This window comes from Strigops habroptila, chromosome 5 (assembly GCF_004027225.2).
Source record: "Strigops habroptila isolate Jane chromosome 5, bStrHab1.2.pri, whole genome shotgun sequence".
Taxonomy (NCBI): Eukaryota; Metazoa; Chordata; class Aves; order Psittaciformes; family Psittacidae; genus Strigops; species Strigops habroptila.
The window spans coordinates 81,383,474-81,410,456 of NC_044281.2; the positions used below are offsets into that span (position 1 = coordinate 81,383,474).

Sequence of the window (26,983 nt, forward strand, 5' to 3'; positions counted from 1 at the left end):
TTCAAGGTCCCTTTCAACCCAAACCAGGCTGGGATTCTATGATTCTATGGACACAAAGCCCACCCCATGCTTCTGGTTGCAGGCACACCACATGCACCCTCAGAGCAAATGGGTCCTGAGTTGAGCATTAATATGACTGCAACCTGCATCCCCCTCTTGGTACTCACAGGCAGTGCTGGTGACAGACTGATGGCATCAAACCTGGCTTGGAGAGCAGGGACACGCTGGAAAGAATCACAGAATCAACCAGGTTGGAAAAAACCTTTAAGCTCATCAAGTCTAACCATTCTCCAGCACTGCCAAGGCCACCGCTAACCCATGTCACTGAGGGCCCCATCTACAGAGTTTTTGAACTCTTCCAGGGATGGTGACTCCACCACTTCCCTGGGAAGCCTGTTCCAATGCCTGATTAAAGCATCAGTGTGAATCTCGGGTAGAGACCTGATTTCACTTTTCTGTTTTATGGATACAGCTGCATGTGATGCCACTTTAGGTAGCAATAAATCTAGGGGATAGTAATTTAGTTCAGTGTCTCTGAACCAAACAGGAACAGTAATTACTCCCCAGCACCTTCTTAGACTTGTACAATATTTAAGCCACATTCCTACAGAGGACAGACAGGGCCAGATTAACATTGTGAAAGGGAAAACACAGCCCTGGCCACATGAAAAGTGGACACAGAGACCACCCAGCCACCGCACGACGAATGAGATGTCATCCGTGGCATCCCACCGCTCAGGATGTTATTCTTGTGCAGCCCTCAATCAATTCTGTCTGTACAAAATGACCACACTCTCTTTTTGGGGGTCTCTGGGAAATCTTTGTTCAAATTGAAGATGGTTTTCTAACAGGCTCTGCTCTTTACCCAATTTTCCAGCTGAGTTGACTGAGGCACAGGCAGGTCAAAAGGCTTACCCAAGGTCAGGGAGTGAATCAATGAGTTGGGTCAGATTAGATCTCAGCCTGTTCTTTGCTTTTCATCCTTCGCTGTTACTGCCAGATCACCAGGTTAACAAAAATGTCATGGATGTGCTTTAAAAATATATCTGTTTTTAAACTTGTTATCCCAATAAGAATTAAGTTCTTTAGATATAGCACCCTATATAAGATTAAGTTTCAGGAGGTTAAGCCTTTACTGCGAGGAATTCAATATCCAGCACGATATAAAATCACCAGCAGGAGAAATATTTTTACTACTGTATAAAAGTCATAAAAATGCAGAAAAGTCAAATTCACAGCTCAAACGCTGAAGTGCTCAATCAGGTCGAGTTCTGCCTGGCTTTAATTGTATTTTGCCTTGGGAAAAGGCTTCAGATCTGGCCAGAAATTAGTATGCTGATCCCACGGTGTGAATGGTGTTTTATTTACTTATACCCTGAAATAAGCTATTGAATTCAAGCAGCTGTTTTAAACTAAAAAGTATGACTCATCCAAAACTGAAGGAGCTATGGTGTTTTGAAGAATAATGCGAGGATGCCTCTTCCAGACAACCACTATGTAATTTCATAGAATCATAGAACCATAGATTGGTTTGGGTTGGAACGGACCTTAAAGCTCACCCAGTCCCAACCCCCTGCCACGGGCAGGGACACCTTCCACTAGAGCAGGTTGCTCCAAGCCCCATCCAACCTTCCGTAGGAGGAATTTGATATTACGTAACCAAATAATTTAATATGAATTGACCAAAAAAGCCCATTTCCCCTCAAGGAACATGTGTTTCCTGAGTTCAGGCACCAAGAGGCACCCAAAGCACTGGGTATTCAGAAAGAGCATGCCCCCAGGAGGGCAGAGGAGCCAAGACGGGCTCCCTGGAGAGGATGGGCCATCCCCATCCTTGGAGGGTCCAACACCAAATGGGATAAAGTCCTGAGCAGCCGGGTCCAACCCTGGAGCTGGCCCTGCCTGGGCCTCCCCCAGTCCATCTGGGACTATTTTACCATCCTACAGCACCACCATACATTGTCCTTTTCAGGACAAGTATTTTAAGACCCTTGCAAGGGCAATATGTGCATCTCCAAGCTATCGTTCATGGGACAAGCAGCTCCTTTGCCCCATGAAGATGTGGTACAGAGAAAGAGGAATATAACTTTCTTCGCAGCTATTTCTACATAAATAAAACAAGGAACATGTTAATCAAACTGTTCCTATTTACTTCATTCACCTTTATGCTGTTAAAACACAGACGTCTTGTTCTGGGCTTTTTGCTTTATGGACAATGGGAAAAGTTGGCTTTGGAAAGCCTTGTCAGGAATTTTATTTTCCTGGTTTTAGGAATGTGACAGGCTCGATCGCAAACGCACTCGAAACTCTTGGCAAAGTTCAGCAATGAGGAAGCTGCACCTCATCAGTTCTCATCTGCAGATCAAAGCGATTCCCTGGCAACATGAAAAGATTGTATTTAAAACCTGACAGGATACCCTTAAAAAAATTAAAAAGAATAAGCTTAAGGATTCTGGGAAGAATGCATTCTGAGCTTCAAGCAAAATAAAACAACATCTAACAAGCAGCATTAAAAATATCCTTAGACTCCAGAGAAACATTTGTATTTGTCCAGCATTGAAACAATATACTAACCAAAATGATCTCTGCTTTATGTTCCAGCTCAGCATAACACTATTTAGCTGTTATACTGAATTAAAACTGTGCTGATTTTCTTCTTGCACTTCTAGAAAGACCAGTTAAAGCTAAAAACAGGCAGGGGGTGGCAGTGATCTGAAAGAAGCATCCTGAGAGAGATGTGCAAATAGAGAAGTTGTTCCTCAGCTCCTTCTGCTTCCTGGTACCTTACAGCAGTGTTGGAATGTAAATGTTACCTCTCTTTTGACTAGCTTACCGCCTTCCCTATTCCTCAGGCTTGCTCTGGAGCTGCCTTTGCCTCCACCTCGGTGCTGTCAGAACAGGGAGCACACGGAGGCTTCAGTAGATGCCTGACCTTTCCAGGGTGTGCGTTTCTACCTTCCCCACCTAGGGACTTGCTTACGCTTAAAGTCTGCTCCAGGTTAACTTGAATTATTTCATGTTAAGGTGCTTAATGTCACAAACAATTTTATTTTCTCCTGTTGCAGGTCAGCTGGCATTTTAATGTGTCTGATTAAACTGACTTAGCTGAACATGGAATAGATGTGCCTGCTCTTCACCAGGGACTGTAGCGATAGGAAAAGGGGTAATAGGTTCAAACTGAAAGAGGGGAAATTCATGCTAGATATACGGAAGAAGTTCCTCCCTGTGAAGGTGCTGAGGCGCTGGCACAGGGTGCCCAGAGAAGCTGTGGCTGCCCCATCCCTGGCAGTGTTCAAGGCCAGGTTGGACACAGGGGCTTGGAGCAACTTGCTCTAGTGGAATGTACATCAGTGCAGCTGAACAGGGCTCCTGCCTCTGTTTGGTAGCACTACTTGGCGAGGAGCTGCATTTCTTCCTGCCTTTCCCTTTGCCTTTCCCGTCCCACAGAGAAACATCCTTTAAACATGCTTTCCTTAAAGAAGTATGTATAGAGTTACTCATCTGTCCTTGCTAAGCTGTCCTACTACCAGCAGTGCATTTACATCCTTAACTAGGACATCATTAACCACTTCTCTGACTTGTCAGTACAGCAATTCCTTGTCTCTTTCGCTCTAAAACAACAGCCAAAAAAAGGCACATTTTATTATCGCTACAATGAATGCTGTGGTTGGACAATGAAGTTGTTTATTTTCCAGTTCTTTTTTCAACATGATGATTATGAGCATGACTGAACATTAAATGGAGACCTATTCAAAATATGTAGGAGAAAAAGATGCCCCGAAAACCAGAAAACAAAACGAAGGCAGTAATGAGTGAATGAGGGAACAGAGAAAAAGGCAGGGATAGAGTCTCACTAGCACATTTGATAGGAATGCTGCAGCAGCAAAGAGCAATCCTGGAGAACATGATGATGCTTGATGGCACCAGAGCTTTATACCAAGTATTTCTGCAACAACTTCAAAGCAGGATTTCCCTGAAACAGTAGAGCAGCTCCCAGTGCCTAAAAGGGCTACAAGAAACCTGGAGAGGGGCTTTGGACAAGGGCCTGTAGGGACAGGACAAGGGGAATGGCTTTAACCTGCCAGAGGGGAGATTGAGATGAGAACTTAGGAAAAAGTGCACGTGATGCAATCCTCAAATACCCCAACACTCGTCAGCTTCCCCTTGCAGGCTCCCCTCTGGCAGCCATATGGGTTTCAAGCTTGGGCCCGTGGCTGGTTGGGACCAGGCAGTTCCATCAGCACTGGATATCAAGGTTCAGACCCCAGACTGGAGCTCCTGGGTCACCAGTCACCTTGGCAAGTGAGCTCCAACAATCTGATTCTCCAGTCTCCTAAGGGACTCATTGCTTTCCCTCAGCTGCCCAGGAACACAACCACTTGGCATCAGATTTTCACCACAGCAAAAGGGCAGTGTGAAAACGGGAGTAACAACAGGTAGAACCAGTCTATACTTTGTGCCTTCTTCACTGCCGTGTGTCCATTTCTGTTGTGGTCGCTGTACTGCTGCCATGTATTTCTGTTACACTGATGCTAAGGCACCCAGGCGGTCTGGGGGGAACTGGATTCCTTTAATGTAGATACTCTCCATACCAAACAAGACACACTTCTACCTGCAGTGAGTAATTCAATATTAGCAGTTTGGACTGTTCTTCAGTGGCAATGTGATGAGGTTTGCTAGCACTCTGAAGATTACACAGGTAATCTTCACAGTGGAGGTATACACAGGGTTTATAAAATCACACAGAATTCATACATTTTACATAGACAACCTCCTTAAAGTGTCACACTGTATTTTAGCATCTGAACTTAAGAGTGATAGAATAAAAGAATCCTGATTCCCCGCAATGGATCTTGGGCTCTGCAACCTCCTACACATGCATATATCATTGCTGACTTCCAAAAGAGTACTGTTGGCTTGAGGGACAGAGGTGTACCTCCTATAATGGTATATACTACATTCTGCAGCAACCTTTCTTCTCATATTTCAGAGTTGAAAAAGGCCTGTCAAAAAGGGGCTATTATGAAAGGGAATTTGAAGACATTCATAAACATCTAGACAGAAAATTGCATTTTCAATATGAGAACCTCAATAGTTAAGGCTACATTTGGGAGATCACTATGGCCCTCTTATTTTCTGCTTACGCTGTCAAAGTTTGAATTCATGTTGGGTTTTTGAGCAATTCAAACAAAGGATACTTTCATAAACATCCATTTCATAAACTAGGGCATATCTAATTCTTTGGGTTCTGAAGGCTGAGCTGAATGTAGTGTTTGTAGTCTACTGAGAATATGTCTGGAAAACATAAAACAATCTACTAGGTAAGTTACAAAGCTGTTGACATAGGGAATGAAAATGGAAATTCTGCTGTAGTCTCCTACATCCACAGTTTTACACTGTACTTTGCCTGATGTTAGCTGATTGGTGCAGTATATCTTGATGTTAGTATCCCATTTCAGAAACGTTCTGACATTATCTATTTGGCACTTTGAAAAATAGCATCAAACTCCCAATGCATTTGAGCACACGTTTCAGCACAGCAATTGTAATACCCATTTCCATCGATGCAAGAGGTGGGTTAGCACCAACTTCAAGTGGATTCATTTCTAAGAATGCAGTATGTGATTCTACAGAATGCACACACTGCTACACACACACAGCGTGGCTGGAAAGACCAAAAGGAATTAACTTGATTTAATTTCCAGTGCCTCCCACTAAACAGACACGTTCATTTGGGAGCAGGTCTGCCCCTATACTGCAATTGATGCCATGAGTTCTGTGAATGCAATGGCACACATAATGTTGGCACCTCACCTGCCCATGACACGGGAAGGAACACAAGGAGGAATCTTCATTCCAAAGAAAAAGAATTAAGAACAATTTTTCAAATAATTTATGATGATTACAAAGATAGAATCATGGAATCATAGAATCATTTAGGTTGGCAAAGATCTTTAAGATCAAGTCCAACCGTTCCTCAGCACTGCCAAGGCCACCACTAACCCATGCGACTAAGGGCCTCATCTACATGTTTTCTGAACACTTGCAGGGATAACGCACATCTCTACACAAGGCTACAATAACCCAGTCACTTGAAGGATGTGTTCTATTGCAAATATGCTTAATGTGTCAATAGGAAAATATATATGCTGTAAATTTTGCTGTAATAATTATTGGAAGTGCTTGAGCCCTGTGGAAGTTTGGCAATAGCTGCAAAACTCCACTAAATATAGGACTCCAGGCACACTTCATTTAACAGGAGATATATCAGTGGCCTTATTGACCAAAAATACCTCTTATTTAACATTTATAAGCTTTCTTACCACACAAATTTCTCTGAAGCACAACAGATAAAATTTATACTGGTTGGCTTCACCAATATTGTCAAAGCATATTCCCAAAACTTCTGGAATAGAGCAGCCAGGAGATAACTAAACCAACTGAAGGAGGGCATATGAAACACCATAACTCTTTATGGGGTTGCCCTAAAGAAAATGAAGCCAATCTCTGCTAATATCCCTTTCATTTACACGCTTTGCTACTAGATTTCCCTAAAGGCATTAGTGGCTGGCAAACAACTCCCAGCACCTTGATTACAGGAAATCATATTTCTCCCAATGCCAAGCTTCTTCATAACGACAGAAAATAGTTTGCCTACTAAAATACATTTGCTTAACTTACCCGTTATTCTACACTTCGAACCACCCGATTTCCTTCCTCTCCCAGCACAGGAACCATTGTATTCTTCCTCAACATATCCCGACTCTTAGCCTACTTTTTGTTTTCTTTTTTTAATAGAGATGAGTCCATGCTTCCACATTTGGAATCAAAGAAGCTTGGAGAATGTTTTGGGGGAAGAGGGAGAGAAAAAGTTTTATTAGTGGGGGTTACAAACTATTTCAAAGATGATGGCAATGTAAAATGCACAAATCTTTATCTGAATTCCCTTGAATTTCAGGAATTGTGGAGATTAACTGCAGACCCAGACTGTTCGCAAGGAAAATACTCTCCTCTTACTGAAGTAGCTATGTCAATAACCTCAGTTGCCATTGGAAATGATGTGCCATTACCAGTGATTCAGATTAAAATTAGGTATCAGGAAGAAGTTCTTCCCTGTGAGGGTGCTGAGGCGCTGGCACAGACTTTTCCCAGAGAAGCTGTGGCTGCCCCATCCCTGGCAGTGTTCAAGGCCAGGTTGGACACAGGGGCTTGGAGCAACCTGCTCTAGTGGAAGGTGTTCCTACACCTCTACATTTTCCTACCAACAGGCCTTCAAATCTCCAAACGGCTTTTATCCAGACTGAAGAATGACCCCTGAAAAATCACACTTTTCCAGAACTACCTCTTAGACCTCTTTTCCTACATACAGATCATATCTTACATCATCAAAATTTAACTCCCTTTAAAGTCCCCTGAACCACTTGAACTCATAGATCTGTCCCCACCCAGTGACCCAGGTCCATGTTCCTCAGCATTTCATACCAATGAAAATACATCGACAAACTCCTTTACTGTGCTGCAAACAAAACCGCGGTATAAGACATTATTTCTATTATTAAAAACCTAATCTGAAAACAGATTCAGAGTGATTTTCACATACACACACTCTCCTTGAGGGCCAGTTAAAGCACATAACATGCCTACATCAAACAGCTCACTCTGTATTGACATGGTATTTCCAGATTTAAATTTGCAGGACCCATCCCTGCTGTTGAGAAAATGCAAGAGTCTTGGCACATGAAATCACAGTTTCTGGTTTCATTCAGCCTTTTGCTCCTTTTTTTTTTCCTAGTGATTAGAAATGTGAAAAGCAAGACTTATTTACTTGTTCAAGTGAAACCACACAAGGTTACATTATTGAGCTTATTCACAGCTGAGGAGGTTCAAGCAGAGAGGTCACCGGAGCATAGGAAGTGATCGAGGCCAGATTCTGACTCAGTAAGGCACATACACACAAAGGCAGAAATATATTATGCTTGTGCTCCAATCTGACATTTTTCTCTGGGGAGAAATTAAAGAACTACAAGTGAGGTCCAAATCACAGTGATTTTCAGTTCTACATCTTTCCTGAGACTCCATCTGTTTCTCTCTCCAGCTAGAGAGAGGGTAGTTACAGCTCCCATGCCCAAGTCTCTCTTCCCCAGCAGATGTTGCAGAAAGTAGCTGCTTTCAGAGGTTAGTCCTTAACAAGGGATTTAATCCAGGCTGAAATATTTGTGAATTCACATCTCAAGGCATTTAATTAAACCCCCATTACATTCTTTGACCCTGAAGTTCATGGATTGGTTTAAGCAGTGGTTTATTTGGGAGCAAATTCATGTGCTGTCACTAGAAGGGCATTTTGGACCCAAATACAGATAGATGTCCCAGTTCTGGGAAGACACTATCCTGCACCCAAAAACACCGCATTAAATGAGCAATGTCTTATAACCAACAGACTTAATAACAAATAAAAACTTAAAGAAAATGCCCTGAATGAAAAACAAAGACATGGGACATGACTTGAAAAACATTTTAGAAATTTTGTATCTTCTTACAGTATCTGTGTTACGAAAACTTCCCCATAAGCTTTAGTATTAGTGAACTAGACTGGATCATTGAATCCCAGCCTGGTTTGGGTTGGAAGGGACCTTAAAGCTCATCCAGTTCCAACCCCCTGCCACGGGCAGGGACACCTTCCACTAGAGCAGGTTGCTCCAAGCCCCTGTGTCCAACCTGGCCTTGAACACTGCCAGGGATGGGGCAGCCACAGCTTCTCTGGGCACCCTGTGCCAGCGCCTCAGCACCCTCACAGGGAAGAGCTTCTGCCTCAGAGCTCATCTCAATCTCCCCTCTGGCAGGTTAAAGCCATTCCCCTTGTCCTGTCCCTACAGGCCCTTGTCCAAAGCCCCTCTCCAGGTTTCCTGGAGCCCCTTTAGGCACTGGAGCTGCTCTAAGGTCTCCCCTTCAGGAGCCTTCTCTTCTCCAGGCTGAATAAACCCAGCTCTCTCGTGTGTTGAACTGAATGCTGGAAACTGTTAGGAAGAGGGCCCTCAGAGCTAATTTAATAAGGAAGTCTGACAAGACAAGCAAGTCTGAAAAGCAACTGCAGGCGTAGGAGCAGGCCTAACTACATGAAAAGGGAATATATACACATATATATGTTCTGTTGATACTGATGTTGTTTGACCAGTGATATATCTCATTAGGAACAGTCTTCTCAGCCTTGCTCTTGCTGTTAAAGGACAGATTTAAGTGGAAATTCAAAAGTTCAGTGGTTGAAATTGCAATGGCACTTATTTAAATAACAAAGATCAGAATTTGGACAGCAGAAGGACTGGAGGAGATTTGAATAAGATGTTCATAATTCTGAGGGCAGAGTGAAAACCAATCAAGAGCACTTTTTTTACCTCACTTACTAACAGAAGTGTATGACACTTAATCAAGTTAGTTACAATGTAGAAAAGCCAGAAACAGCACAGAGAAACACTTCTTCATAGTGCAAACAATTTGTGGATCCTCTACCAAACCCCAGGATGCTGGGTTTTAAGAAGGTCTGGAGATTTCACATTTCGTATTCAAACCTGTTATAACGCCAACTAAAATCATATTAAAGATAATCAATTTTCATGCTTCAGGCAAAAAGGAGATCACCTTGGGAGAGGAGTCAAGAAAGATTAATACATATTTCGGGGAGGTTTCCACTTATAATAAAGTTTGGGGAACTTGTTACTTTTGAGAAAAGGGTATCAGGACAGAGAGAAAATTTCATCCCGTTTAGCACTGTTTCCCTTTCATGTGGCATTCTAATATTTTAAACATAATAAATTATTTTTTAAGAGATAAAATACCATACTTAAATTTCCAACATGCTAAAAATGGTACACCAACATTCACTAATAGTAATGACTCTTAAATTCTGTCAACTAAAACTATTGCAGATGTACTACTTTACCCTTTCTCTTGCCACTCACTACTTACAGGATAGGCACAAGCAGAACCTGACTCACTCTGTCTGAACTAATCCCAAGTCAGATGTGGAGAGAAGTGCATGTCAAAGAGCTAACTTCATGCTTTAAACAGCTAGATACATCTTCCCGCTGCTGCTCAGATCTATAGCTTGGACAAAAGGCAACAGGAGCTTAGGCCTACTTGCACCTTTAATGTGGATGTCCCTTAGAATCTCCTATTCATTTAAGTATTTATTTATGAAATGATATTTATATAATGATGGCATGTATGTGCAGTGGGAAAGCAGTCCTTCAGGGACTTTTTGTTTCTAATCGAGTTTTATTTTTAAGCAGCACTAAATGCTAACAGCCACCACGGCCGCCCTGGTCAATAGGTTGTTCCTTCTTAACTGAAGTAATCCATACCAGTCTGCAAAGCTGATGTTTATACTGATACCTTGAAGGATGAAAAGGCAGAAAACCAACTAATGATCATAGAATCCCAGACTAGTTTGTGTTGGAGAGGACCTTAAAGCTCATCCAGTCCCAACCGCCTGCCATGGGCAGGGACACCTTCCACTAGAGCAGGTTGCTCCAAGCCCCTGTGTCCAACCTGGCCTTGAACCCTGCCAGGGATGGGGCAGCCACAGCTTCTCTGGCCACATGTTCTAATGTCTCACCATCCCCATTGTGAAGAATTTCTTCCTAGCATCTAATCTAAATCTACCCTTTATCATTTAGGAAAGGGAGATTGTGGAGACTGCAGAAATCTCCGCCTTCCTTCCTGTTAATTCACATCATGACACTGGATTTTTAAATGTCTGAATGAAAAAGAAAATAAATCAGGGTTTGAGAAGTTTGATATTTACATTCTAAAATAATAACTCTCTCTAGGGCATCCCATCCAGTCCAGAGCTTAGGGATGTGAAGAGATCTTTCACAGATGTGATCATATTTGTGTAAGCCACTGTATCTGTATGGGGCATGCAGTGGCAGTACCTGTTATTTGACCATTAATCTGGACTTCATTTGAACTACTGAAAAGCTTCAGTTTATGTTGTCACCATACAGCATCACACAGTTACACAATAGTGTGAGTTCTCTGTTCACTAACAGCTACTGAAAAGCCAAGTCATAGATGAACTCCAAAGGCATAAAAAAGAAAACATGAACCAAAAGCCTGTAACCTTTTGTAACTCGTAACAAGTAACAAACATGAAACACCTTTTTCGTATATTTTTCTTTTATTGTAATATCATTTATTTGCTGCTTTAAATGAAATCCCCTTGATAAGCTGTTCATGTCATGAGATCTGTATTTATCATTGTTAAACCATTTATATTCCTTGTAATTCATCCTTCAGAGATCACACGGATTCGCAACTCACACCCCTCTTGTTCAATATTAGTGTCTTTGCAGGTGCAATTAGCAGGGTTGTGTGGAAGCTCTGGACATTTTTACTATCTGAGAACAATTCCAACAGTGACTTTTGGCCAATGCTTTGCCTGGGTAGATAATAAAGCAAGCGAGACAGGGTGGTAAACATTCCTTGCTTACATTTCCTTCAGAGACTCAAAGTTAACGGCCCAGAAAGCAGAAGGGAAAACTAGGTGTCACATTAAAAATATTACTTCTAAAACCAGCAGGAGTGTCTCAGTTCTATTACACACCAGTGTGAGTAGTTGCTATTTGTAAACTTGCACCAAGTGCAACTATAGCAGAAGTATTTGGGAAAACTTCTGCATTTTGGACTGTATTTCATGTTTTCTTAGAATCAGATATAACACACAGACACTAACTCGATGCTGTTGTATTTACAGCGCTAATTCCCCATGAAAAAAAAAAGAATTCCCAGAATTCTGTAATGTCTTTTTATAATTGTTCTGATCTTTCCCGAGTGGATTCCTCCATTTTGTGACAGCTTCTGAGTCACAGAATCACAGAACAGTTTGGGTTGGAAGGGAGCTGAAATACAACAATATGAGTAAAACTTTTGCTGATATAACTCAGATGAACATTCAGACAGTGAAAGATTCTCTGGCTTGAAAAATCAGTGATTTCTTTGTTGCAAACTTTACTGGCACCTTTTGTCCTGGTTTTCTTTTAACGACCTCAAACAAACCTCACCCCACAGCCCACTTTCCTCTGACATTTCACTCCCTCTTCCCTCCTCCAGATCTCCTCCTTTAGGAATTGCATTTGCCAAGTGTTTCTCCCTCCACAAACTCTGCTGCAATTCACTGTTCCCAACCTTACTCCTCACTTTATGTAGAGTGAAAAAGGCTGATTCCTCGATGCTGCCACTCTTTGCCTGCTGCCCTCCATCACCCTGCCCCAAAGTGCAAGCAGAACAAACCCTAGATAACTTAAAAAAGCATATTTCAGTTTTAAGATCTGCATATTCCTTCCAGAAAGGGTGGATTTTGGTCAGCAGCCACACTCATTTCAGTGCCTACAGAAGAACCAAGGTGCAGGACTGCTACAGGGGCTTTAATTCTTGTGTTACTGCCCACAAACCAGTATTTTTTGGAGGGCTTTAGCAAAAACTCGCGTTTCTGCCACCTGCCTGACCCGCAGCAGCCGCACCGGCCCTGAGCCGGGCCCCGGGGTGCGAGCATAGGCCTGCCCGCGCAGATGGACCGTATTACCCGCCATCCCCGCACCTCCTGCCCCGGACATATAACCGAGGCAAAGGGGCGGGGATGCCTCTAGAGACCAGCCCGGAGCAGCCCCGGCGGAGCTAGGTAGGAGGCTCTGCGCAAGGCCCGGGCTTGTGGGCCTAGCAGGGCCGGCGCACGCTGGGGTCGGGCGCTGCAGGCCGGGGTAGACCGCGGCCCGGGCCTGCTCGGTCGCTTCCCTCCCTCCGAGCACCGGGGCTCCCGGGCAGCTCCGCCCCGGCGGCGCGGTGCCTCCCACGCCGCGGCCCGGCCGGAGCAGACTGTTCGGCGGCGCTGGGCTCAGTGCGGCTGCGGGCACCGGGCTCGCTGCCGCGGCCTCTCCGCTGGTCTCCCTCTTCCTATTCGCGGGCAGGTGCTGCGGGAGCCGCGGGGCTCGGGGCGGCCTCCGCGGGCCTGGCCCAGCCCGGCCCGTGCGGCTGCGGCCTCATGGCGGGTCGGGGTGGGGGGGGGCGGGAAGATGGCCGCGGGCAGGGCCGGCCGGGCAAAGGGCTCGCAGCCGCTTCGCGCTTGGCTCTGCGCTGGGGGTTTGGTCCTACAGCCTGGCGGTGCTTTTGGCATCGGTATTCCCCGGCAGCTGCAGGCCCTCGGGGGGGAAGTACCCTTGCTTCATCCCGAGGCCCTTTGCTGCCAGCGCAGGCACCGGCCCCGTGTCGGTCGGTAATCACGCCTGCAGGGGAATGGTGGATGTAAAGCTTAACCCAGGCTGGTAGTGAGCTGCACTAAGGGCTGCTCTGGCCTCAGCCACCTCAGCCAAGCCCTTCCCCTGCCCCGAGAAGCAGTTTTGTGGCTGTTACGGGAGTCGAGGCTCTCCCCAGAGTGGCTGTGGCAGGAGCAGTGCAAGGGGTGAATGGGTGGCAGTGCCCTGCTTGCTGGCAGCAGGCTGTAGTCGGGTCAGATTAGTGTGAAACAGCACTAAAATAATGCGTGTTAAATATTAATGTAAAAACGGCCTTTTGCTGTTGATGTGAAAGACAAGCGCTGCAACTGCTTCATAGAATCACGGAGAGGTTTGTGTTGGAGGGGGCCTTAAAGCTCATCCAGTTCCAACCCCTGCCACGGGCAGAGACGCCTTTCACTAGAGCAGGTTGCTCCAAGCTCCTGTGTCCAACCTGGCCTTGAACACTGCCAGGGATGGGGCAGCCACAGCTTCTCTGGGCACCCTGTGCCAGCGCCTCAGCACCCTCACAGGGAAGAAGTGTCTGATACCTAAGCTGTTTGAAATAAGTGTAATATTGTAACTGCACACAGGTTTTTAAAGTAAATAATGGCATATATTTTGCTCCTGATTCCTGAATAAGCCTCTTACAAAGTTCTGTTACTTTCATGATACAGAGCCCTTGTTACATGGTAAGGTGTGGTCTTTAGTATTTCACATAGAAAAACCCCTATTCTGTAATCTGGGGTATAACATTTGGCTTAAAGTGACTATCACAGTGCAATTCTTGCATCCAGATGTGTGCTCTGGCTGCACAGAAGAGGTTTGTCCTCTGGAGGGGTCTATTTAGCTGACAAGGTTCCCTTGTGAACCTGATGAAGGTTTTGGCCTCTGAGCCCTGCCTGTCTCCCCGGTGCATGGGGTACCAGGACTGGTGGTGTAGGAGCTTTCCCTTCCCCAACTGCCTCTGTGGCCTTTGGTCTTCTCACTTGCATGGAAACGCAGCTTAAGGAGAGCCATGATAGGGGATCTACTGTTGCGTTGCAAAGCCTCCTTGCCCTGTGGTGTGGAAGCCTACAGAAGGTCTGGTGAGCTGAAGATCCCCTCAAGCAGCTCTGTTCCCCTGCCTGTGTATGTGTACCCCTTTGAAAGATGTCTGTCTGGTCTCTGCAGGAACAACTGAGCAGAGCCAGTGCTGCCTTTTGCATCAAGACCTGAAGGGTTGGTAAACATGGGATAACCTGGCCCTGCTTTTTAGGCTGGCACTTGCAGAATTGGACCCCACAAAATATCTTGTTTTAAAGCCAAGTTATTTCTTAAGGTCTTAATTTTGGGTTGGGGCTTTTGCCCACTGGAACCTCTCTGCTTGGATTCCTCTTTACTGTGTGTTTGAATGCTATGGTTTGTAAAGCTTTTTGCCTTTAGGGCAAAAAAACACTCCTGTAATGTTTTGTCAGTCTGTGACATGTATTTTTCCAAGTAAAAAGTTGTCTGTTTTGTTTTTAAGCAGAAGTGTTCCAAATGTGGACAATTCCACCAAAAGCCTCAAGTTTCAGAGGAGAAAAGATGTAGCCCTGTGAGCTCGCAAGGTGGCTTTAGCAATTCCTATCTGCATTCTGATCCATGACAAGTTAATTACACCAATTACACCAGCAACTGAACAGAAGCTCTATAGGAAACTGTTGTAGTTATATTGCAACTTGTGTTACCGTGACTACTTTATCTCTTGATAACTCTGTAATTAACTTGTCACCACTGTTTAATGCTTAACGTATATAAAGAATCAGTTAATGGCATCACTGAAGGGATAGTAGCCTGCAGGAGAAGCTCCTGCCCTTTGGAAAGGTTATCAGGGTTTCCTTGAATGGCTAATTTAAGGACTTGGGAAGCAGAAGTATGAAGTTTGTTAGGGGAAGCATGGGTAAGATGGATAGGCTGTATCAGAGAAATGCTGTTTAAACTGATTTCAGTGACAGGGGGAGCTGTTAGAAGAAGCAATAATGCCAAAAATCCAAAGGAGAACATGTCAAAGACATGGATGACTTTTTGTAGTGTTCTTTCCTCATGCCATTAGGGTTCTGGAGGAGTGAGGACAGCTGACATGAATCCAACTTTAGTGTGCTGGCTGCTGTACCTGCTTGTGCTCTTACCAATGTGTCACTTCCCTGTAAGCAGCATCTTCCACCTCTCATACAAAGGGTGACATCGTCACTTGTGGTAACTGAAAAGTGGTTTCAGCAGTGAGGCTCATTCTAGTGCTGCAACAGCTTTGTGGGAACAAATCGTAGGTCCTGATTTGTTGGGGTGTTTAACATCAGCCTCAGGACTAGTGAGCTATTCTGCTGGGCTGCAGCTCACCCGGGTTAAACTCATTTTCTGCAGAGAGTGAAGCAAAATAAGCTTCATTGCTTCTGTAAATTGAGATAGTTTAACTAGTTCACAGAACAATACATTAAATTCTGAATGTGTGAGACTTCTAAATACATCCTGAAGGTGTTAGTGTTCATTCTAATGCTTTTAAAGATTTCCTGCATTACAATAATTTCCTGTTTGCAGCGCTGATGAAGGCAGCAAGTGCCTACCCTGGCCTGCGTTGCCCATTCCCAGAAGTTGTTGGCTGAAGCTGAACACACATCCCACCCCTGGCATAACTCGTAAAAGCAAGCACTTGTTAACTCTATTTGTTTTTATTATGGACATCGATCTGCCAGTCGCAATAATGCATTTATGGACATTTTTCTGCAAGCACAGCGCTGGTGGCAGTTTTTACTGACAAATTGAGTCATATGGACAGTAGTTCAAAATACGCTTACTTTATTGACGGATTGTGCAATTCCCTAGTTTACCCAGTGTTCATAAGAGATCTGGACTTGGGAAGAGAATAGAACTAATGGGAAAACGTAGGGCAAAGTTTTAATTTCAGGAGGCTTGAAATCTGTTAGGTAGTGACAGGTTTCAGTGTGGGTTTTGGGTGGATTTGTGAGCTTTAACTGCCACAATTAAAAAGCAAAAAGCCTCGTTACTACTGACTTCCAGTTCTTGAGTGTCTCTGCTATTAGCTGTGAAGGTTGGTGCTGTACAAATCTGTGCTGGCAAAGCCTTCAGCTGTGCTAATTTAGCTGAAGGTAATGAGCAAAACCTGCCTGATGTAAGAGAAATCCTGTGCTAAATTGTCTCCTGCAAGGCTGACACCATCACCCATCACAGGTGTGTTTGGGCTAGCATTGAGTTAAGCACAGCTGGAGGAACAACCAGGCTGTAAACCCAGAACGAACCTGTGCTGGAGTGTTTTCCAGGAGTACAAAATGCAGTTTTAAAACTGATAACCTGCTTGTGTGGTCCATGCTGCTGCTTGAAAAAGCCAAATGTATTTGAATGCCAATAAAGCTTGTGCGGCTTTGGAGCTTTGTGGAAATGGAGTAATTGTGAAAATTTCTTTGGAAGTATGTCACTGCTTTGGTGCTTTTTGCTAATCTTTTTCAAGTTGTTTCCTTATTTACTAGATCAGCAGACTAAAAGCATGCCTTCCTCTTGTCTTTCAGGACTATCTGCTATCTGTTCATTTATATTGTGCCAAATTAAATGGTATAAGTCATTTCAGGAATCTTTTAAAAGTCACTTGTAAAACTTGGACAAGCAGCTGAAATTCTCCCGGTGCAATAAAGGTTCTGAAGGTGATTCAAAATGAATCTGAACAAGTCGCCTTTAATCTCAAGGAGGAAGAGGAGTTCATAGATACAAAGGTTCTGACTTCCGTTCTGCTTTTCAAGTAAAATAGTAGTAAAACAGTGCTGCTGACAGAGAGCCTGTAGTCTTGAGCGGCTTGGCAAAGGGGAGTAAAGAGTAATTCTGACTCTGCAGGCAGGAGCTGATGGCATCCAGAGAAGTATCGGTTCAGATGGTGCTGTGTTTACTACCCAGTGTATGGCTGAGCTGTGGGTCTGGCAGTGGGCAGCTGGGGATGCTGGTTTGGGCACAAACTTTGATTTTTTTACATTCAGAAATCCCACTTCAGGCTGAGGAAGTTTGAATCCTGCTTTTTTGGGTGATTTAGTAAAAATCACTAAAGGCTTCGCCTTGTTGTTATAGTACTCAGTAGCTATGTGGTGTTAGTGCATTGAAAATGAGATATTAAAGAAATGGGCTTTTACTCTTACCTGATGGGTGTGCTTCCGGGTTTTAATTCTCATTCAGATGCCACTTTTTAGTGCATTATGATAAAATGAATGAAATGGGTATTTTAATAGAGCATACATGAGCAGCACAGCCCACTGAAGTCAGATTTGCTTTGTTTTCTGAATCATGCCATCTACATGCTCCAAGTGCAAATGTAACTCCCTCCAGGTAACTCTGTGTTAGCAGATAGCAAGTATTAGCGCTGTCTTGTAAATGTTGCTGCATAATCATCATTCAGTAATATTTAAATTATCTGACTGCTTTAGATCAGTCAGTACAGTGCAAACAATATCATCTTTGGTTGTTTGTACATTCCAGTGTGCAGAAGGTCTTTTAATTAGTTAAACTTCTTAATAAACACCTAAAGTATACTTAAGGCCTGTTAAAAGATGAAGTTTTGTCTTGCGTATAAAAAATACAAGATGGAATGTACAGCATGTGCTGTAGAAAGCTGCTTTGGAAGCAGCGGGCTGGCCCTGCTTATAGTGCATCTTCAGAGTGTCAGCAGTGTCCTGGAGAAACAAGTCGCACAACTTCAGCTTCCCTTCATCTTGCTTCATTGGAGTTGAGTGTGATCAGATATAATGTATTGGGGGAGGGGGGGGTAGAAATTGTAGAGCCATGGTATAGTTTGGGTTGGAAGGGACCTTAAAGCTCATCCAGTTCCAACCCCCTGCCACGGGCAGGGACACCTTCCACTAGAGCAGGTTGCTCCAAGCCCCTGTGTCCAACCTGGCCTTGAACACTGCCAGGGATGGGGCAGCCACAGCTTCTCTGGGCACCCTGTGCCAGCGCCTCAGCACCCTCACAGGGAAGAGCTTCTGCCTGATATCCAGTCTAAATGTACGCTCTTTCAGTTCCCCTGCACAGTGTCCTATTGACACCAGAAACACCTGTGGTTGTTTGCCATTATAACTTTATGGGATATCAAGGTTTCTGGTTGGTTGAGAAATGACATTGACTTTATTCAAAGTGACCACAGTTCCCCAGCTCCCAGAAAATGAATGGTTTTGAGTACTGATTGGTGGGCCTTGGGTCATCTTCTCCTCACAGCTTTGAGGCTTAGGCAGTTGATGGAAGGCTTGTTGGAAGTCCGTGTTGGACAGGGCTTGAAGCAGCCTGGTCTAGTGGAAGGTGTCCCTGCCTGTGGCATGGGGTTGGAACTGGATGAGCTTTAAGGTCCCTTCCAACACAAACCGGTCTGATACGATTCTGTGATATGAAGGACAAGCTGGGTCTACAGCTGGTGTTATGCGTTCAGAAAGTGAATTTGAGGCCCAACAAGGCAAAGTGCTTAATCTGAAGTATAATTTTATTAATAAATGCTTGTGTTTTGTTGGGTTTTTTAATAGAACAGTACTATTTTGTTTTTGCCAGTTGTATGAGTTTCATGTTAGTGAATGCACCTTGTTTTCTGTTATTGGCAATGCGTGTTGCTTGGATTTGAATGCCTTTCCATTGTCTCTTTCTGCAGCTATATTTGATTCCATAGTGCGAGTTTCTAAGAATATGATTAACCCTATGGGTCATCTTATAATGTAATTATTAATGATTGATTCTGTTTATCCCTGAAATCAATATGAGAAGCAAAATGGTTGGGCATATATTTGGGGTTGATTTCTAACATTCAGTAAACATGATCTTGTGACAAGACTGGTATCGGTTTATTACTCGGAACATGTTTGATGAATCTGAAGTGTGTAATTAGTTTTATATAATGATGGTGATATGTGGGGTTTTTTACATGACTTATGTTAATATGGCCAATAGTGTTAACATCTCCTGCCACTAATAGTTAGGGTGGGGATGTATAGTAATTGATCTTCCTGGGAGTGCTGTAATGTAAAAACAATTCAGGCTGTTTGAAGTATATTTTACAAGTGTGCATTGGGCCTTTGGGATGTTAGACTGAAAAACCCAATTGTACAGTTACCATGGGAACCCAATTAGAATAGATTGCTGGAGTTGTTTTTTTTTTTTCAGCCTTTCATCTTGACCAAAAATCTAATGTACTTTAAATGTTTTCATATGGAATTTTAGTCATATACTGACTTGATGTAATAGCTGCTTTTAGATTTTAGCACTGAAACCAGTGTATTGTGTTCTGTGGCTCCTGAGGACTTGACTTTCAAGGAGAATCTTCTTTTAGTGCTTAAAAGTTGATGAACTGAGAAAAATACTTCTTATGAATCCAAGTTCTTACTGTAGTGCTGCCATCACATGTACTTCTCAGGCTGCAGTCCTGTGAAAATAAACAGGAAAGGATCTTAAAACCCAAGGGCTTCTGTTCTAGATGGCCAACAAAATAAAGCTGAGATTTTTCATGGCCTTGAAAGATCTGATTTTGGTGTAACCTCTGACTTTTCTTAAAGTTTTTGGACTATTGACATACTCAGAGGTTTGAAATGCTCACAAGGTGGGTATGTGATATATTAGCTTCCTGCACCATCTCATCTCCTATTGTGGAGGAGCTCCTCTTCAGCACCTGAACGTGTTTGTGCATCTTCCAGGTCTCTTGGGAGCATCCTGCTGCCTGTTGGTATGGATTCAACCTTAGCACAGCTCTTGTGTGGGAACAGAAGTTCTGGGCAACTTGGGCATGTGTGGCTGCTCCATCCCTGGCAGTGTTCAAGGCCAGATTGGACACAGGGGCTTGGAGCAACCTGCTCTAGTGGAAGGTGTCCCTGCCTGTGGCAGGGGGTTGGAACTGGAGGACCTTTAAGGTCCCTTCCAACACAAACCAGTCTGGGAATCTGTGATCTTGATTGAAAGGCCAGGGGGACCTGAGGCAGGCACCCACCGGGAGATGGACAGCTCTGAGCTAGTGAGGATGGGGGCAAATTGCTCTTTTTCTCCTCACTTCTGCTTGTTCATTAATCCCTTTGGTTTATCCTACTCTCTGCAAATGCAGGATGAAATTTTCTGTTTTGGTGACGGGGTTGCTGACAAGAAGTCTTTTAAGATGGGTCCAGTGATCCCAGTGGCTGTACTAGAACATGATCTAGAATAAGGTATCATGATTGAAGTTGATCAGTGGCAGTTCCTGTGCTGTTCAGAAGAGGTTGTGCTTTTCCCTTCAAAATCAACTTTAGGGGAACCCTTCGACTCAGTGTAAAAAGAAGTTAGTAGTGTGTATATTGACCTCTTCCAACAAGGCAGTCTTTTCAAGGTCAAGATGCATTTTGGAGTGGTGTTTTGAGCTTACCTAGCCCTCTGACTTACAGCAGTGGTCTTGTATGGTTTTCACCTGTCTAGCTGGTAGTCTCCTACCCCCCATTGGGCATTACTGGCTTTGCCCCAGTTACCTGTCATTAGAGGAGAGTTGTTCAGGACTAGTGAATGGTTGAGCTCAACCTGGGGCATAAACAGGTCATGAACACTAATCGGTTTTTGTCTCTTTAATTTGTTCATCTTGGCCACCAGCCTCACCAAGATGTTGGTGGTCCTAGGGGCTTCCCCCAGTGTATTGCTCTGTTTCTCAGGACTTACCACAGGGAGTGAGCAACTGTTGTGCTTGTGAAGTGCTACCTGGTGCTTCTGTAAGAATCTTTTCTCTAGAAGCTGGAACCTGTTTCCTGTTCTCCTCAAAGCTGGGCTTAGTTTCTCCACGAGGCTCTGCCTCTCTCATGAGCTGCATGTGCTTATGCTCAAAATTGTATCTCTGGTTAAAAGCATCAAAAATCCCATTTGTGAAGACCTTAAACCACTTACAGATGGGTGTAAAGTTTTCCTGTGCTGTAGGTAGTCTGGCTCAGGTTCAAAATGAGCTTCTGGATAAATCTGCTTTTCAAGACAAATACTGTAGCTTTACCCTTCAGAAAAATCTGGAAAAGCTAAGTGATGCTACTACACCTTGAAAGTCAAAGCTCCAAACTGGTAATAGACATAAATTGCTCATTTATTTTTAGCTCCATCACAGATATTTTAAGTAGCATTATTAGATTGCTCGTCTGCCTGACTTGCATTTAAAAATGGAGTGAGCGATCTTTGCAATGCCCACCTTGCAAAGGTAGGATTGCTTAGTATTTTTAAGTACTTAGGATCTTAACTTTACATCTTAATTTTAAGAGTTTAAAGATAAGATTAAATATTACTCTTGTAAATAGTTTGGAAGTGGCTGTAAGTTGTCACTAATGTGTTTGAGAGGCATTGGAAAACCTCAGATATTCATACCACTTCTTTTAAGAGATTTATCATGTCTTAAGCGGATACAGTTATCCTCTCCTGTGGAGTAGGGAGTTCCCTCACTTAAGTGGAAGAGTTCCCATTGAGTTTGGCTGTGAGTCAGGACTCTGAAGCTGAGCTTTGGCAGTTAATCTCCTCGTTTTAAAAAAATGGATTGCTTAGAGCACATCTTCTCAAAGATCTGGTGATCTTGGATAAATAGCACTGAAAAAATAGAGGGGGAAACTAAGTATATGCCCAGGAAATAGCAATGGCCCTTTATTTCCAAGGGGAAAGCAAAGAGGAACCTGTCATATTGTGTTAATATATGAATAATGATACTGTTCTAGTATAGATACTGTTATATATAGTTATAACAACATTTCTAGGCACTTTCTTAGTGCATTACAATCTGTACTTTTAAATGTGGAATATAACCAAGTCACTTGCTTTCATGCTTTAAAATGTGCTATTTCCTAAATCACAGAAGGCTGTTTACTAAGTGACTCAGAAGTGCATCACTGCCTGTACAAATATTCCTTAAACAAATACTTTATCCTTTAAAGCATTCTTATTCAAAATATCAGAGTTGTCTAGTGCTGGTTGTTGAAAAAATCTTCATGTGTTGATTTGTTGACTCCTAACATCTAGCAGTAGATGGCCTATGAACATTAAAACTTCTGCTTGCTTATAGATGGCCTATGAACATTAAAACTTCTGCTTGCTTATAAAAAATATTAAACTCCCTTTTGATATTATATACTGAAACTTAGAGCTCATTGAAAAAGCTGATTATAAGAGAAATCACACTATTGACATACAATTTTTTGCGTGGAGTTCAAATTAAATCACATTCTAATGGAGATTCTTTTTCCTTACAGGTGGAGACCTTTCATCTAGCATGGCATCAAGGCGTGTTCCAAAAGTGAGTTTCCAGTACCATCCCCCTGCATTTGGGTGTACACTGGGAGTCCAGCATTACACGTAACATAGTTTGTTTTTTCCCCAGTGTCCAGCAGTCAGTATTAAGAATCCAGCTGACAAGATTGATGCTGCATTGTAAATCTCTGTAGCTCTGTCATGGTTGGTAACAGGCATCAGTGGACCTTTCCGCAGCACATATCTATCTGCCACAGAGCATAAACTAATAGGACAATGCTATGTTTTCAGTGTGTTAGCTGCTTCCATTTCCTAACAAATACCTCACTGGAAAACTGGCTTAATTCTGAGGCTTGATGCTTCAATGAAGTAAGTGTAGGTTAGTAAACTTATAGTAAAATAAGACCACAGGGCTGTTTATCACAGCATTCAGAACAATTTACCTTGCTGAAGGGAAAGCATCAACACATTTTGAATCAATAACCATATTCTTCAAATAATTAAAATGAACTTTGAAGAGATGAATACATGTTTTCTGTGGAATATCTATTTTTCTAACATCAGTAATGCTCCTTTAGGAAAATACTTCTGGTACAATCAAACTTGCATATCTAACTATTCCTGCTGGCAACTTGTATCACTGTTAAGAATGATTTAATAATGGCATTTCTTGTAGTTTTAATCTGCTTTGTGTAATGTAGTATGTCTTAGAAAAGGAGTATTTTGGCATATTCTGTGTCTTCTACCCCTCTGTAAAATATTTTCTTTCTCTTTCCCACAAAATAAAATTGTTCTTTTTAAAATGGAATGGTTGAAGAAATTCAGGAAAATAAATTCTTGCTTCATTTTCTTTAAAACAATCATCTGTTTAGTTACATTTATGTCTCTTCCAGTTGTAAACATCTTTTCCAACTGGAATAATGGCAAAGAAATAGTTGATTATCTTTTGCGCAACCAGGCATGGTAGGAAGAGTCACTAGTTTCCCCTCACTCAAAGCTAGGTGTGATATAGCTGGCAAGTGACATGAAACTAATGATTTATTATCTAACCTTTTCATTTCTCCCACTCATTTCTAGTTGAAAGGTGCAGCATTAGCTGATAGGGGAGCTTCCCCCTTTTCATATGTGGAAAGACAGAAGGTTTAAGGGAAAATGCATGAACTCTTACAGCCCCATCTGCAGACACAGCCTGGGCTTCTCTCGTCCTATTCCCCCCCATTCTGGATGCATATTAAATATGTATGTAATGTAGCTCATGCTTCTTTAGTGATATTTACAGTGTGTGATTACTTTACAGCTTCACTTTGAGCACAACCACACGCTGGTGTGATACAATATATGCCTGGCATATGGCTTTTGCAGGAATCAATTATCACCGACGTAATGTGCGGAAGAGTTTATAAGCAGGTTGCTAGAAAATGGGTTCTGAAAGCAGCCGGACCTGGAACAGGCTTCCCAGGGCAGTGGTGGAATCACCATCCCTGGAAGTATTCACAAGCCACGTGGATGAGGCCCTTAGTGACATGTTTTAGTGGTGGACTTCTTAGTCCTGGGGGATGGTTGGATCTGATGATCTTAAAGGTCTTTTCCATCCTGGTTGATTCTGTGACTGATTTTCCACCATCACTCTGTGTCTCCCACTCAATCCCTGCTTTTGTTGTGACCAAGGATACGTGTTGGGTTTGTGTGGAAGAGGCTGAAATGTGGCTGCTGATGTGTGTGAGCACACATCAGGGATGATTCTGTATTTCAGAGGTTTTGGGGTCTGTGGTGTTCTGACAATGTGGCAATTTTTCTGTATCATAAGAAATTTAATTCAAAATGTAATTCTATTCCTCTCTGGGTTTCTTGTAGTTATTAAATTGAAACTTGGTAAATAGATTCTTGTACTAACTGTGATGCTTCACTCTCTGTTAATACAGAAAAACACTTGTCCGTGCTGTCCTGAATCAGACAGACTGGTAACGATAGGAAAATCTAGATATGTGTGCCAAGACTATAACATTGTGGTTTTGTAGGAGTCTTTGACACCTTCTTTTGTCTGTATTTGTTTTCCTGCAGATGTATTTGAATTTTTAGTGAATTTTTAATACACAGCTTGCAGCTTCATTTGTCGAAAGCTGTTTTACTCACTAAAAATGTCAATGAATTTCTTTCCTTGAACGCAATTCAGATTTCCTGAGTCTCCTTCAGCTTAAGGAGCACTATTAATGGTTTTGTTCATATTGCTTAGATTTATTTGGTTATTATTCTCTAGCTCCTGCTCTTCAGGTATAGCCAGTTTGGTATTATAAAGAATGATGGATTATACAGGAAAGTTTCTTTTGAAGCACTCCTGATATTGTGCAATGCACTTGGGGGTCAGCTACACTTGACTGATGCATGATTTATCCAATGTCCCTGCCACTTTCGGAGATAAAGCTGCTATTTTATCAAAAATGCCAGCAAGTGTGATTTAGAATTTATACCCCTCCTTTTTCAAATAATTGTTCTGATTACTTTCTGGCATGGCAATAAAATGATAAAGGTAATTGCACACAAATGTGAGCTAGCACCAAAATACAATAAAATTAACCTGAATTAGCTTGACTTGTCGATGAGAAGTATTTATGAAATGTATTTTTGCAATAAGGGAGACTGATATTATAGCTGGGAGGTGAGTTATTGCCTTAATGTAATACTGTTTGAAATTTAAAAAAGAGACTGTTACAGTTGAGGGTGATTGTGCCTTTGAAATTAAGTTGAAGTGATTCTTATAATTGGCAGCAATAATGCATTGGGAAGGTAATATCTTTTATTGTGTTATGCCTAGTTGCATTATCTTTTATTTAGCTGGTCCTGACTTCAGCTCTGCAGAGAACACAAGAAGGAGCAGATCAAGAATTCTGTGGCTTTAGGTGATAAGAATCTGAAATGTTTGTCTGCCGTTAGTCATTCTCGTGCTAGATTTTTCAGTTTTAGCCCATTTTGAGTTCTTCTGAACCAGATACAAGTCTCACTTGATTAAAATTTCAGCTCTTTTCTATAGTAGTTGCTGTATATTTACATACACAGCTGATCCCTGAAACAGACTTCAGTCTTGCTGTATTGTGTATGCGTGTACATCAGGTGGGGATTCTGGCAGCTGAGTCTGTATTTCTCACTGCCTCCAATATAACCTCCTATTAAAAGGTGTATACACATTTACAACAAGCACTTCAATGGTTATTAAGGAGAAGGTCTTAAAATGTTGAGTAATATCTTGAGTTTATTTTTTGTGATGAATGCAACTGGAAAATCCAGACAACTGTACGATGACTTCCTTTGCATAAGACTTGTTAAAATTCCAACCGGTAACAACTAGATACTAATTTGGGGGGTCCTCTAATTCTTAAACCCAACATTCTTCACCTTTGATTCCTCAGTATGATATTTATTTCTTTAATTCTTTGGTAACAGATACCCTAGTTACAGGTTAATGTTGTATTCCATGTGATTGCATGTTAAAACACTGAATAACTGGTTGAAGTATAACATAGCTGCATAGTGTGTTGCAGAGTGGATAATCTGACATATGATATTCAGCCTAAAAATGAGGGGCAGGAGGCTTAATCCTTTGTCATCAATATGGTAGGAGTAACAACATGCTTCCACATCCCATGGCAGATACACCGAGCCCTGTGGCTTACTCTGAAGGTGCAGGCTTGGCTTAGCCAGGGTGAGATCTACTTAGAGAAGCATTGGAGATATTGGAGTACTGCAGTGTATTTCAGTGCAGCTCTTGTTTAAAAGCCTTATCTGGATTACAGTCATGTTCAGCTGGGGAGGTGTTTATTACTCTTGCAGTAAGTCCAAAAATATACGGACCTGATATGGTGCTTTATTGGGGCAAGCTGGAATTTTGCTTGGGATGCTATAGGAAGAAGAAATACATGCAGTATAGATGGTTATTGTGGGATGCTTAAGGGAAAGTAGTGAGTTGTGTCCCGATAGGTGGTCATCTGGTTCACAAGAACCTGATGGAGTGCGTAAAGAACTTGTATTTTATAATATCAAAGGTAATTTTAGATGCTGTTTTACTTGGTAGATTATATTGAGAGAATTAAATCTGGTTAGCTACCATGATCTTCTTTTTCAAGCCTGTCCACTTGAATTCAAGCCACAAATGTAACACTTTTTTTCTTTCTTCCTCAATTTAACTTTTGCCTTAATTTAAAAACTGGGAGGTACTTGGCTTTCCTTGACTAACAGGCTTCCATGTGTTTGAAGGATGCTCTGTGTGATGTGCAACTGTAATGATAAAGGAAATATGGGTTGTCTTGTTCAGAAATCATTTCATTAAGTAATGATCAGTGTTGGTAGGATGGGGGGTTGGAACTGGGTGAGCTTGAAGGTCCCTTCCAGCACAAACCATTCCATGATTCCAACTGCCCTGTGAGCATGGAGCAGAGGGCAGCAGCCTTCTCTTGTTTTGATAGAGCAGGAGAAGCCCTGCCCTGGGTTCCAGGACAACTTTCTCACAG

At 42.6% G+C, this 26,983-nt stretch overlaps 1 protein-coding gene across 1 annotated transcript in view; it reads left to right on the forward strand.

Annotated features, from left to right (window-relative positions):
• Window positions 1-14,338: 14,338 nt before the first annotated feature.
• Window positions 14,339-26,983, forward strand: part of MGMT (O-6-methylguanine-DNA methyltransferase) — a 150,453-nt gene continuing 137,808 nt past the window's right edge. Inside the window, exons 1-3 of the mRNA XM_030487579.1 lie at window positions 14,339-14,350; window positions 14,436-14,483; window positions 22,484-22,527. Coding sequence (XP_030343439.1) covers window positions 22,504-22,527 — 24 coding nt within the window. The 5' untranslated portion in view covers window positions 14,339-14,350; window positions 14,436-14,483; window positions 22,484-22,503. The remainder of the gene's footprint in view (window positions 14,351-14,435; window positions 14,484-22,483; window positions 22,528-26,983) is intronic.